Source organism: Bubalus bubalis, chromosome 16 (assembly GCF_019923935.1).
Source record: "Bubalus bubalis isolate 160015118507 breed Murrah chromosome 16, NDDB_SH_1, whole genome shotgun sequence".
In the NCBI taxonomy this organism is placed as follows: Eukaryota; Metazoa; Chordata; class Mammalia; order Artiodactyla; family Bovidae; genus Bubalus; species Bubalus bubalis.
Genome location: NC_059172.1, coordinates 4,601,982 through 4,616,582, shown reverse-complemented (window position 1 = coordinate 4,616,582; position 14,601 = coordinate 4,601,982). Strand labels below are relative to the sequence as shown.

Sequence of the window (14,601 nt, the reverse complement as noted above, 5' to 3'; positions counted from 1 at the left end):
TAGGTCATATCTGAATGGTCTATTGGTTTTCCACACTTTCTTCAATTTAAGTCTGAATTTGGCAATAAGGTCTTTATGATCTGAGCCACAGTTAACTCCCAGTTTATTTTTGATGGACTCAGATCAGATCAGATCAGATCAGTCACTCAGTCGTGTCCGACTCTTTGCGACCCCATGAATCACAGCATGCCAGGCCTCCCTGTCCATCACCAACTCCCGGAGTTCAGTGAGACCCACTTCCATTGAGTAAGTGATGTCATCCAGCCATCTCATCCTCTGTCATCCCCTTCTCCTCTTGCCTTCAATCCTTCCCAGCATGAGAGTCTTTTCCAATGAGTCAACTCTTCGCATGAGGTGGCCAAAGTACTGGAGCTTCAGCTTTAGCATCATTCCTTCCAAAAAAAATTCCCAGGGCTGATCTCCTTCAGAATGGACTGGTTGGATCTCCTTGCAGTCCAAGGGACTCTCAAGAGTCTTCTCCAACACCACAGTTCCAAAGCATCGATTCTTCGGCGCTCATCCTTCTTCACAGTCCAACTCTCACATCCATACATGACCACAGGAAAAACCATAGCCTTGACTAGACGGACCTTTGTTGGCAAAGTAATGTCTCTGCTTTTGAATATGCTATCTAGGTTAGTCGCAACTTTCCTTCCAAGGAGTAAGCGCCTTTTATTCATGGCTGCAGTCACCATCTGTAGTGATTGTAGAGCCCAGAAAAATAAAGTCTGACACTTTCCACTGTTTCCCCATCTATTTCCCATGAAGTGATGGGACCGGATACCATGATCTTTGTTTTCTAAAAGTTGAGCTTTAAGCCAACTTTTTCACTATCCACTTTCACTTTCATCAAGGGGCTTTTGAGTTCCTCTTCACTTTCTGCCATAAGGGTGGTGTCATCTGCATATCTGAGGTTATTAATATTTCTCCAGTAATCTTGATTCTAGCTTGTGTTTCTTCCAGTCCAGCGTTTCTCATGATGTACTCTGCATATAAGTTAAATGAGCAGGGTGGCAATACACAGCCTTGACATACTCCTTTTCCTATTGGGAAACAGTATGTTGTTCAATGTCCAGTTCTAACCTATGCTTCCTTACCTGCATACAAATTTCTCAAAAAGCAGGTCAGGTGGTCTGGTATTCCCATCTCTTTCAGAATTTTCCACAGTTAATTGTGATCCACACAGTCAAAGGCTTTGGCATACTCAATAAAGCCGAAAGAGACATTTTTTCTGGAACTCTCTTGCTTTTTTCATGACCCAGGGGATGTTGGCAATTTGATCTCTGGTTCCTCTGCCTTTTCTAAAACCAGCTTGAACATCAGGAAGTTTTCGGTTCATATATTGCTGAAGCCTGGCCTGGAGAATTTTGAGCATTACTTTACTAGCATGTAAGATGAGTGCAATTGTGCGGTAGTTTGAGCATTCTTTGGGATTGAAATGAAAACTGACCTTTTCCAGTCCTGTGGCCACTGCTGAGTTTTCCAAATTGGCTGGCATGTTGAGTGCAGCACTTTCACTGCATCATCTTTCAGGATTTGGAATAGCTCAACTGGAATTCCATCACCTCCACTAGCTTTGTTCGTACTGATGCTTTTTAAGGCCCACTTGACTTTACATTCCAGGATGTCTGGCTCTAGGCTAGTGATTACACCATCGTGATTATCTGGGTCGTGAAGATCTTTTTTGTACAGTTCTTCTGTGTATTCTTGCCATCTCTTCTTAATATCTTCTGTTTCTGCTAGGTCCATACCATTTCTGTCCTTTATCGAGCCCATTTTTGCATGAAATGTTCCTTTGGTATCTCTGATTTTCTTGAAGAGATCACTAGTCTTTCACATTCTGTTGTTTTCCTCTATTTCTTTGCATTGATCGTTGAAGAAGGCTTTCTTATGTCTTCCTTCTATTCTTTGGAACTCTGCATTCAGATGTTTATACCTTTCATTTTCTCCTTTGCTTTTCGCTTCTCTTCTTTTCACAGCTATTTGTAAGGCCTCCCCAGACAGCCATTTTGCTTTTTTGCATTTCTTTTCCATGGGGATGTTCTTGATCCCTGTCTCCTGTACAATGTCAAGAACCTCATTCCATATTTCATCAGGCACTCTATCTATCAGATCTTGGCCCTTAAATCTATTTCTCACTTCCACTGTATAATCATAAGGGATTTGATTTAGGTCATACCTGAATGGTCTAGTGGTTTTCCCTACTTTCTTCAATTTCAGTCTGAATTTTGCAATAAGGAGCTCATGGTCTGAGCCAGTCAGCTCCTGGTCTTGTTTTTGGTGACTATATAGGGCTTCTCCATCTTTGGCTGCAAAGAATATCATCAATCTGATTTCTGTGTTGACCATCTGGTGATGTCCATGTATAGAGTCTTCTCTTGTGTTGTTGGAAGAGGGTGTTTGTTATGACCAATGCATTTTCTTGGCAAAACTCTATTAGTCTTTGCCCTGCTTCATTCCGTATTCCAAGGCCAAATTTGCCTGTTACTTCAGGTGTTTCTTGACTTCCTACTTTTGCATTCCAGTCCCCTATAATGAAAAGGACATCTTTTTTTGGGTGTTAGTTCTAAAAGGTCTTGTAGGTCTTCATAGAACCGTTCAAATTAAGCTTCTTCAGCGTTACTGGTTGGGGCATAGACTTGGATTACTGTGATACTGAATGGTTTGCCTTGGAAACGAACAGAGATCATTCTGTCATTCTTGAGATTGCATCCAAGTACTGCATTTCGGAGTCTTTTTTCGACCATGATGGCCACTCCATTTCTTCTGAGGGATTCCTGCCCGCAGTAGTAGATATACTGGTTATCTGAGTTAAATTCAACCCATTCCAGTCCATTTCAGTTTGCTGATTCCTAGAATGTCGACATTCACCCTTGCTATCTCTTGTTTGACCACTTCCAATTTGCCTTGATTCATGGACCTGACATTCCAAGTTCCTATGCAATATTGCTATTTACAGCATCAGACCTTGCTTCTATCACCAGTCACATCCACAGCTGGGTAGTGTTTTTGCTTTGGCTCCATCCCTTCATTCTTTTTTGAGTTATTTCTCCACTTATCTCGAGTAACATATTGGGCACCTACTGACCTGGAGAGTTCCTGTTTCAGTATCCTATCTTTTTGCCTTTTCATACTGTTCATGGGGTTCTCAAGGCAAGAATACTGAAGTGGTTTGCCATTCCCTTCTCCAGAGAACCACATTCTGTCGGATCTCTCCACCATGACCCGCCCGTCTTGGGTTGCCCCACGGGCATGGCTTAATTTCATTGTGTTAGACAAGGCTGTGGTCCTAGTGTGATTAGATTGACTAGTTTTCTGTGAGTATGGTTTCAGTGTGTCTACCCTCTGATGCCCTCTTGCAACACCTACCATCTTACTTGGGTTTCTCTTACCTGGGCGTGGGGGTTCTCTTCACAGCTGCTCCAGCAAAGGCAGTCATTGCTCCTTACCTTGGGCGAGGGATATCTCCTCACCGCCCCCCTTCCTGACCTTCAACGTGGGATAGCTCCTCTTGGCCCTCCTGCACCCATGTAGCCACGGCTCCTTGGATGTGGGGTTGGTCCTCCCGGCCACCACCCTTGTCCTCGGGCGTGGAGTGCTCCTCTCAGCCCCCACCCTGGCCTCAGGCTTAGGGGCATGGGGTATCTCCTCCCAGCTGCTGCTCCTGACCCTGGACACGGGATAACTCCTCTAGTCGCTGCCCCTGACCTCGAATGCAGGGTATCTCCTCTTGGCCGCCCCCCTGACCTCGGATGCGGGGTAGCTCCTCTCAGCCGTCCCTGAGCCATCACAGTCTGGTTCTTTCGGCCGCTGCCCCTGAGCTCAGATGTGGGGTAACTCCTCTTGGCTGCAGCCCTTTGGGCATGGGGTCCTCCTGGCTTCTGGCCCTGGCCTCAGACATGGGGTGGCTCCTCTCGGCTGAGCTTAGTGTGCTGGTTTCAGCCGCCTGTGCCTAGCGTGCTGGTCATAGCTTTATCCAGTACTAAAAATACATTATGTTTACAAACCAACTTCTCTCAACAATTTTTTCATTGCCTCTTTTACATCTTTATTCCCTAATCTGTAGATGATAGGATTCAGCATGGGAATGATAATGGTGTAAAATGTTGACACGATCATGTCGTGGTTTGAGTCATAGCTGGAAGTTGGTCTCATATATGTGAAGAGGATGGTTCCATGATAAATAGTCACTCCAGTTAGGTGAGAGCCACATATAGAAAAGACTTTACTTCTCCCTTCAGCAGACTGCATCCTCTGAATGGCCACAAGAATGAAACCATAGGAGATCAGAACAATCAGGACAGTGACTATCTCCATGGAGCCCACAAAATAGAAGAGCAGACGCTGGTTTGTGTGAGTGTCAGAGCAAGAAATAGCGAGGAAGGGAGGGATGTCACAGAAGACATGTCTGATTTCATTGGAGGCACAGAAGAAGAGGCTGAAAGTAGCCACTGTGTGTACAGTAGCATGCACGATGCCTCCAACATAGGAAGCAATGATGAGTGGCATGTAGACTCTGGGAGCCATGCTGACTGAATACAGGAGGGGGGTCGTAGATGGCTACATAGTGATCATATACCATGGCAGACAGAAGAAAGCATTCTGTGGTCCCAAAAGTAAAAAAGAGAAGCATTTTTGCTGCACATCTAAGATAGGAAATGGTTTTATTCTCTGACAGGAAATTAATCAACATTTTTGGAGTGACCATTGAAGAATAGCAGGCATCCAGGAATGATAAGACAGTCAGAAAATAGTACATTGGGTTTTGGATCTGAGAATCCACAAGGACCAACATAACCAGTCCTAAATTTCCTACCTGTGTAAAAAGATAGATTGCCAGAAAAAGTAAAAATAGGTAGACTTGTACCTCTAAATCATCCTTAAAGCCCACCAGTATAAAAATGTTTACTTCAGTCACATTTTTCATCTGGATCCAGTATGAATCTAACTCTGATGAGAGCTGTACCATTTTAGTTTTTCTCTATAGAAAAGGCAGTATTTTGTGAGAACAGAACCCACCCAACTATATCTTCCTATCTGTTTCTTTGGTTCAGTTCAGTCGCTCAGTCGTGTTCGACTCTTTGTGATCCCATGAATCGCAGCACACCAGGCCTCTCTGTCCATCACCAACTCCCAGAGTTCACTCAGACTCATGTCCATCGAGTCAGTGATGCCATCCAGCCATTTCATCCTCTGTCGTCCCCTTATCCTCCTACCCCTAATCCCTCCCAGCATCAGAGTCTTTTCCAATGAGTCAACTCTTCGCATGAGGTGGCCAAAGTACTGGAGCTTCAGCTTCAGCATCATTCCCTCCAAAGAAGTCCCAGGGCTGATCTCCTTCAGAATGGAATGCTTGGATCTCCTTGCAGTCCTAGGGACTCTCAAGTGTCTTATCCAACACCACACTTCAAAAGCATCAATTCTTCAGTGCTCAGCCTTTTTCACAGTCCAACTTTCACATCCATACATGACCACAGGAAAAACCATAGCCTTGACTAGACGGACCTTTGTTGGCAAAGTAATGTCTCTGCTTTTGAATATGCTATCTAGTTTGGTCATAACTTCCCTTCCAAGGAGTAAGCGTCTTTTAATTTCATGGCTGCAGTCACCATCCACAGTGATATTGGAGCCCGAAAAAATAAAGTCTGACCCCATCTATTTGCAATGAAGTGATGGGACCAGATGCCATGATCTTCGTTTTCTGAATGTTGAGCTTTAAGCCAACTTTCTCTTGGCAATCTTGATTCCAGCTTGTGCTTCTTCCAGCCCAGCATTTCTCATAATGTACTCTGCATATAAATTAAATAAGTAGGGTGACAATATACAGCCTTGACGTACTCCTTTTCCTATCTGGAACCAGTCTGTTGTTCCATGTCCAGTTCTAACTGTTGCTTCCTGACCTGCATATAGGTTTCTCAAGGGGCAGGTCAGGTACTCTGGTATTCCCATCTCTTTCAGAATTTCCCACAGTTTATTGTGATCCACACAATCAAAGGTTATTAGGGAAATACAAATATAAAACACTGTTATAAATCTGAGGCTGAATGACTTTATTTATTCAACAAATATTAATGGGTCATGAATTATTCCAGGACCATTTTCTTTTTTATTGAGTGAGTCACCATGTTGCTGTTTTGAACTAGATCATAATTGGAGTGTATTCCCCCTTGGGGACTCTTCTGTGGTTTCATCAACAGTTGAGTAGGTAGATATAAGCAGTTTGAGTTAATTGTATTCATAGCACATCAAAACATGCTTTGGCTGAGGTAAGAGAGAACTTCTGGAGAAGGAAATGGCAACCCACTCCAGTGTTCTTGCCTGGAGAATCCCAGGGACGGGGGAGCCTGGTGGGCTGCCGTCTATGGGGTTGCACAGAGTCGGACACGACTGAAGCGACTTAGCAGCACCAGCAGCAGCAGTAGCAGCAAGAGAGAACTTCAGGACATTTGCTGAATGTTTTAGGAGTTTGGACCTAACAAGATCAGATATGCTGTGTAATCCTTTTATTAATAGTTGTTTCCTATCACACAGGTGAATAAATACAGCAAAGATAGTACAAAGGATTAAATTTATGTTTATATTTATTATTGTCATAATTTAGTTACAATTTTTATAAGTGACTTTAATTGTGACTTGGATTGTCTAGTTGATAATTCACTGGAACCACAATAAACAATGTCTAGACAAGTATAATAATTTAAAAAATTGATTTTGTTTTCAGAAAAATTCACCTTTTAACCACAGGTCTTGAGACCATTGAAAATCAAATACTTTAGATATCTGAAAATAATAAATATGACTGATTATTTAGTAAATTTAAAACACAATATAATGCTAAATATCTCAGAAATACATTTAAATGAACTATAAGTTGCAATATACTTTCTTAATTCAATCATGACCCATCATCTTGAAAATCTTGATTATTTCCTTTGGATACATCTAATAAGGGCTAATAGAATTAGAAAGAATTTGGGAATAGCACATAAAATGTTCCAGTCTGAGAAGTTGCTATTCTGCAAGACCAACCTAATTTAGCATTATCTATTTAACAATATTTTGAAGGTTCAGCTATATGAATGTATTTTATAGTACAATATTTGCTCCACCTTGTAAAATCAATATTAATGTTTCATTCTATATATAAGAAAATTATAAGAAAAAATTTTACACAGTTAATGAATATAACTATATTGCTGATATCCTATTAAAGTTATCTGCACACTGATACAGTAGGTCATGTAAGAAGGAAATTTATTTTAGCCAATGATTTTGTGTTTTAAGCTAATTTAATATGGAAACAACTAATAGAATTCAGTGGTAAATTAACTGGTTTATCTAATGGATTTAGATGGCATGAATTCAGCCCTTGAGTGAATGAATACACATATTTTCCCTTTTGAGTCTTCAGTGAGTGGCATGTATGCTTGACCCACTGTCTTGTCACCATGTTCTGATCTACAACTGGGAAATTATACTCTGGCAAAAAATAAATATGAGGACACAAATCACATTCCATTGAATCACAATGTTATTCATTCTTTTGGTAGGAAATGAGTTGCAATTTTTTGAAAATCTTCTTCAAGTTTGTTCCATGAGGTACGAAGATGAAGAATGTCACCGAAGTAACATCCTTTTTACTGAAAGGCTTCACAGACAATCTTGAACTGCAAATCATCTTATTCTTCTTGTTTCTAGCAGTTTACCTCTTCACACTGATTGGAAACTTAGGGCTGGTTGTGTTGGTCATTGGGGATTGCCAGCTCCACAGCCCCATGTACTATTTTCTGAGTGTGCTTTCATCTGTGGATGCCTGCTATTCCTCAGTAATTACTCCCAAAATGTTAGCAGATTTTATATCAAAGAACAAAGCCATTTCCTTCCTTGAATGTGCAACACAGATGTTTCTTGCTGTTACTTTTGGGACCACAGAATGCTTTCTTCTGGCTGCAATGGCATATGATCGCTATGTGGCCATCTACCACCCCCTCCTGTATTCAGTCAGCATGGCACCCAGAGTCTACATGCCACTCATCATTGCTTCCTATGTTGGTGGCATCTTGCATGCCTCTGTACACACAGTGGCTACTTTCAGGTTATCCTTCTGTGGATCCAATGAAATCAGGCATGTCTTCTGTGACATCCCTCCCCTCCTCGCTATTTCTTCCTCTGACACTCACACAAACCAGCTTCTACTCTTCTACTTTGCAGGCTCTATTGAGATAGTCACTGTCTTGATTGTCCTCATCTCCTATGGTTTCATTCTGCTGACCGTTCTGAGGATGCCATCTGCTGTAGGGAGAAGGAAAGTGTTTTCTACATGTGGTTCTCACTTAACTGGAGTGTCCATTTTTCATGGTACTCTTCTTTTCATGTATGTGAGACCAAGTTCCATCTATGCCTCAGATCATGATATGATTGTGTCTATATTTTATACCATTGTAATTCCCATGCTGAATCCCATCGTCTATAGTTTAAGGAACAAAGACGTAAAAGAGGCAATGAAAAAAGTGTTTGGGAAAAATTGGCTTATCATAAAGTATATTTTCATAGTAAATATTAAAAAATTGAGAGTGAGGTTCTGTACATAATATCAACAAGACATAATGAAAATGCTTTGTTTTAGTTTATTAATATATTTCTCTTCTTCCTGGATATTTTAATATAAGATCATACTTAAATTTCAATCTATGTTATTTTATATGCAGAAAAAACTGTATCATCCATCTGTGCCTTAATATTTTCTTACTGATAGATTTATCCACACACATACTCACACACACATGTACACACACATATAAATGCTTGTATGTAAGAGGCATGTTGATTGATACAACACAAACACACATAGGCATGTGTGTATGTAACTTTTCTTTAGCATATTATGTATTATTTTCTTCTTTCATCTTGATATAACTAGAATGTATAGTCCCCAATATTCACAACATTATTAACATTATATCTGACTAGCTTGATTAAATGCCAGCTAATAAATAGCAAAACCATAGTTCATATGGTTCCATACCACGGAGTCATTGGTATTTGAATTCATTTCAAAGCATTCTGATCTATCCTTAGATTTATTCATTGGCAGCTATCTAATCCCAGTCTGTGGTTTGGGGACCATAGATAACATGTTCAAATTCCTGGTGTTAACTACCGTGCTGATTTGTAAGGATGCATTTCTTCCATTTTTGTTATTTCATTCAGAGCTTGAGTGCTAAACAAATCTTTAATTTCTCACAGAAAATAAAGTCCAGGCATTGACATCTATCATGATCACACATGAAAAAAAGACAAACACAATTCAGAGAGTACTGTATAACTGGCCTGTGTATTCGGTTCTTTCCACAGCTGAGCCCCAATCCACCTTTATGGATTTGATTACAGGTCTGGTGCTGACTCGGATTTTAGTTCTCTGTTCCTTGGACCCTTTCAACTCTGATATGCCCCTGCAGAAACCCCCACTCCTCATGCTCAGGCCCAAGAACCTCATTACAGAAGGGTCCCTCCTACATGCATGTTTAAGCCTTGTTTCCAATAGACCTCATTTTCATTGTGAGGACATGTGTCCTTCAGAGATAACTTTAAGATGTAGTATTCTCCTTTCCTGCTTTCATCCATTTATTAACTTTTAATTACAATTTTGCAAAAACTCATTTTCTTCTTAAAGTGAAGTGAGTGAAGTCACTCAGTCGTGTCCGACTCTTTGCGACCCCATGGACTGTAGCCTATCAGGTTCCTCTGTCCATGGGATTTTTCAGGCAAGAGTGCTGGAGTGGATTGCCATTTCCTTCTCCAGGGGATCTTCCCAACCCAGGAATCGAACCCTGGTCTCCTGAATTGCAGGCAGATGTTTTACCATCTGAGCCACTAGGGAAGAGTTTTAAATGCTTCTTAAAGGAGCATCCTTATTTTTAAATCCAAGACAGTTTTCTAAGATTTAGGGTCCAACCTAATGATACTTTTCTGAATTGAGATTAAGTTTAAATTATAATTCAACAGTTCTTGCGCAGAACCCTCTCACCTATATTACCTGTATTTGAAAGTGCTGGTAGCTCAGTTGTTTCCATCTCTTTGCAACCCCATGGACTATAGCCTGCCAGGCTCCTCTGTCCATGGAATTCTCCAAGCAAGAATAATGGAGTGGGTTGCCACTTCCTACTTTAGGGCGTCTTCCTGACTGAGGGATCGAACCTGGGCTCCTGAATTGCAGGAAGGTTCTTCACTGCTTGAGCCATCAGGGAAGCCCTTATTGTATTTATTCCTATGCAATATATCTGCTCTTATTTCTCCTGTTTGGGATACTCTCCTCACTGCTATTCATACGGTTTCTTCTACTAAATATCAAAACTAAACCATGTTCACTGATATTAGTTATAGTTGCAAATCCAAACTATGCAAATGTGCTTAATAGTGTGTGTATATGCGTGTGTGTGTGTGTGTGTATCATTCGGCATTGAAGAGATTCTTAAACATAATTCAATATCACAAGATTAAATTTTATGCTTTAAAGAAAAATAAACACAAATATAGGGAAAAAACTAGCTACTAATAAGAGAAAATAGATACAGTTATGCATCTATTAAATTTATAAATAATAGACTGCATACAGAAGTATGTACATTGTATGTACATACAGAAGAAGTACCTAGAATTATGGTTTCTCAGATGGTGCTTTGGTAAAGAATTAGCCTGCCAATGCAGGAGACACTAAAGATGTGGGTTCAATCCCTGGATCAAGAAGATTTCCTGGAGAAGGAAATGGCAACACACTCCAGTATTCTTGCCTGGGAAAGCCCATGGACATAGAAGTCTGGTCTACAGTCAATGGGGTCCATCAAGCTCCTCTGTTCACGGGGTTGCAACAGAGTCAGAAGTGATTTAGTGATTTTAGCAAGATCAACTAAAGTGATTTAGTGATTTAGCAACAACAACTAAAGACTTGAAGTTAATTATCTCCATGAAAATCCTATTGCTATAACAGTTACATTCTGAAGTACAGAGGGTTAGGATTTCAATTTATGTATATTGGTATATATTCTACGTATACTTACACACACACAGTCCCATAGGCATGAAATCTTTACCTTAAAATATGTAGTATCAACTTTCTTCTCATATAATCCAAAATAGCTATGTTACTGTAGTTGCAATTACTAGTAATTTGATAATTATATATCTGACTAGCTTAAGCAAACACAATCTAATCAATAGGAAAACCACAGCTCACCTACTCCCATATCATGTGCCATGGAATCATTAGTTTGGACTCCAGTTCTAATCACTCTGCTCCAGCCTCAGATCTCTGCATTGCTATGCTATGCTAAGTCACTTCAGTCATGTCCGACTCTGTGTGACCCCATAGACAGCAGCCCACCAGGAACCCCCGTCCCTGGGATTCTCCAGGCAAGAACACTGGAGTGGGTTGCTATTTCCTTCTCCAATGCATGAAAGTGAAAAGTGAAAGTGAAGTCACTCAGTCGTGTCCGACTCTTTGCGACCCCATGGACTGCAGCCTACCAGGCTCCTCCGTCCATGGGATTTTCCAGGCAAGAGTACTGGAGTCGAGTGCCATTGCCTTCTCTGGATCTCTGCATTGGCAGCAGTCTATTCCCAGTCTGTGGTTCACACATGTGTGTTCAAATGCCTGTTGCTATTTTTATGCTCTTTGTATCGGTGCATTTCTCTCCCTCTTAGCATTTCATCCAGAGTATGGGAGGAGAAGGGGACGACAGAGGATGAGATGGTTGGATGGCATCACTGTCTCAATGGACATGAGTTTGGGTAAACGCTGGGATTGGTGATGGACAGGGAAGCCTGGCATGCTGCAGTTCAGAGGGTCACAAAGAGTCGGAAATGACTGAGTGACTGAACTGAACTTATGGATAGTAAATTCATTCAATAATTCATAACAGAATACAGAGACTAGGCATTAGCATTTACCAAGATAACACTTAATTCTCAAAGATGACAAAAGACAAGCACAATTCAGAGAGTTAGGTAGGACTGGCTGGCATATGGAGCTTGTCCCAAGCTAAGCTCCACCACATCTTCCTGGCTTTCCCTGCAGGCCTGGTCCTGACTCAGCTTTGCCTGTTTTCTTTTGACTCTTTCCACTCTGTGAGCCCTGATAGATGCCACCGTTCCTCGGTGTTGGAGACAATGAACAAGGTACAAAAAGCATCCCTACTGTGCTCATATTAAACCCTGCTTCCAACAGACTTCCTTTTCATTGCAAGGGCATGTTTTTTAAAGTTAATTGTATCAATATTATATGTATTTTTCCTTCCTCCTATCAATCCTTCCATTATCATTAATATTTTTGGGGTGTAAAATCATTTTGGTTTTAATAGGGCTTCCTCCTTAAATAGAGTCTAAGCTGAAAATATTTCCCTAAAATGGGATTACATTACAAGTTATTACATTTAATTGTTGGCTAAATTAATCATGTTTAAATACCATATCAATTAAAGTAGTTTATTTTACAGCTTATTTTTGTTACATTCTTTATCATGTTTTCATATTTTAAAGTCCACAGATATGAATAAATGTAGTTCTTTCAATATTGAAATGTTATTGTGAAAACTATATAACTACATACTAGCTTTGCTACGAGGTGCTTGAAGTGCCTTTTTACATTCACAATTGTAAATATGGAAGTAAGTAAGCACACATAGCAAGATTTTGATTTGCTTAAAATAATAAAATAATATAAAAATTATTTAAGTGCTTCCAGATAACTAGAAAATGGCATAAATGAAACTAACTTATTTCAACTTATTGTGTAGAGCTGCCTGTTTAAGTAAAATCACTTAATATCATTATCCTATTCATTAGCTTCCAGTGTTGAATTGAAGAGCATACAGTATTTTGGAGATGTACTCTTTTTGCAAAAAATAACAATATGATTTTATTTTTTTTCTTATTTTCTAAGAATACATGTTACTAAGTTGTTCATTTTGACCTCTGCAGCTTATCATATGGGTACTGATTTTCAAATTTTTTCAAGTAACATGTGAGGTGCTTCTCAATTCATGGTCTTATTATCTCTGCAAAGTCCTTGGAAATATTTTTGAAATATATTTCACTCAAAAACAAATTGTGGATTTTTTTATTATGTTATAGTTGCTTATGGAGTTTCTATTTTTTTCCCCAATGTCATTACATCATTTCTTTTTTTTATTTATTTAACTTTACAATATTGTTTTGGTTTTGCCATATATCAAAATGAATCTGCCACAGGTATACAAGCGTTCCCCATCCTGAACCCTCCTCCTTCCTCCCTCCCCATACCATCCCTCTGTATCATCCCAGTGCACCAGCCCCAAGCATCCAGAATCATGCATCAAACCTGGACTGGTGACTCATTTCATATATGATATTATACATATTTCAATGCCATTCTCCCAAATCATCCCACCCTCTCCCTCTACCACAGAGTCCAAAAGACTGTTCTATACATCTGTGTCTCTTTTGTTGTCTTGTATACAGGGTTATTGTTACCATCTTTCTAAATTCCATATATATGTATTAGTATACTGTATTGGTGTTTTTCTTTCTGGCTTATTCACTCTGTACAATAGGCTCCAGTTTCATCCACCTCATTAGAACTGATTCAAATGTATTCTTTTAATGGCTGAGTAATACTCCATTGTGTATATGTACCACTGCTTTCTTATCCATTTGTCTGCTGATGGACATCTAGCTTGCTTCCGTGTCCTGGCTATTATAAACAGTGCTGCGATGAACATTGGGGTACACGTGTCTCTTTCAATTCTGTCTTCTTCAGTGTGTATGCCCAGCAGTGGGATTGCTGGATCATAAGGCAGTTCTATTTCCAGTTTTTCAAGGAATCTCCACACTGTTCTCCATAGTGGCTGTACTAGTTTGCATTCCCACCAACAGTGTAAGAGGGTTCCCTTTTCTCCACACCCTCTCCAGCATTTATTGCTTGTAGACTTTTGGATTGCAGCCATTTTGACTGGTGTGAAATGGTACCTCATAGTGGTTTTGATTTGCATTTCTCTGATAATGAGTGATGTTGCACATCTTTTCATGTGTTTGTTAGCCATCTGTATGTCTTCTTTGGAGAAATGTCTATTTAGTTCTTTGGCCCATTTTTTGATTGGGTCATTTATTTTTCTGGGATTGAACTGTAGGTGTTGCTTGTACATTTTTGAGATTAGTTGTTTGTCAGTTGCTTCATTTGCTATTATTTTCTCCCACTCTGAAGGCTGTCTTTTCACCTTGCTTAGAGTTTCCTTTGTTGTGCAAAAGCTTTTAAGTTTAATTAGGTCCCATTTGTTTATCTTTGCTTTTATTTCCAATATTCTGGGAAGTGGGTCATAGAGGATCCTGCTGTGATGTATGTCGGAGAGTGTTTTGCCTACATTCTCCTCTAGGAGTTTTATAGTTTCTGGTCTTATGTTGAGATCTTTAATCCATTTTGAGTATTTTTGTGTATGAAGTTAGAAAGTGCTCTAGTTTCATTCTTTTACAAGAGGTTGACCAGTTTTCCCAGCACCACTTGTTAAAGAGATTGTCTTTTCTCCATTGTATATTCTTGCTTCCTTTGTCAAAGATAAGGTGTCCATATGT

At 39.9% G+C, this 14,601-nt stretch overlaps 1 protein-coding gene and 1 pseudogene across 1 annotated transcript; one reads left to right on the top strand and one right to left on the bottom strand.

The window, feature by feature from the left end:
* Positions 1-3,999: 3,999 nt before the first annotated feature.
* Positions 4,000-4,972, bottom strand: LOC102416347 (annotated as a pseudogene).
* Positions 4,973-7,592: 2,620 nt separating this feature from the next.
* Positions 7,593-12,911, top strand: LOC102416671 (olfactory receptor 1086-like). Its single transcript, XM_025266321.3, has 2 exons — positions 7,593-8,539; positions 12,848-12,911. Exons 1-2 carry the CDS (start codon positions 7,608-7,610, stop codon positions 12,909-12,911), a joined length of 996 nt encoding a protein of 331 aa, XP_025122106.3. The 5' UTR covers positions 7,593-7,607.
* The last annotated feature ends 1,690 nt before the right edge of the window (positions 12,912-14,601 follow it).

Coding starts and splice junctions, on each gene's coding strand:
- LOC102416671 (XM_025266321.3), top strand. CDS start 7,608: ATGAAGAATGTCACCGAAGTAACATCCTTTTTACTGAAAGGCTTCACA. Junction 8,540..12,847: donor AAAAATTGGCTTATCATAAA/GTATATTTTCAT, acceptor ATTAGCTTCCAG/TGTTGAATTGAAGAGCATAC.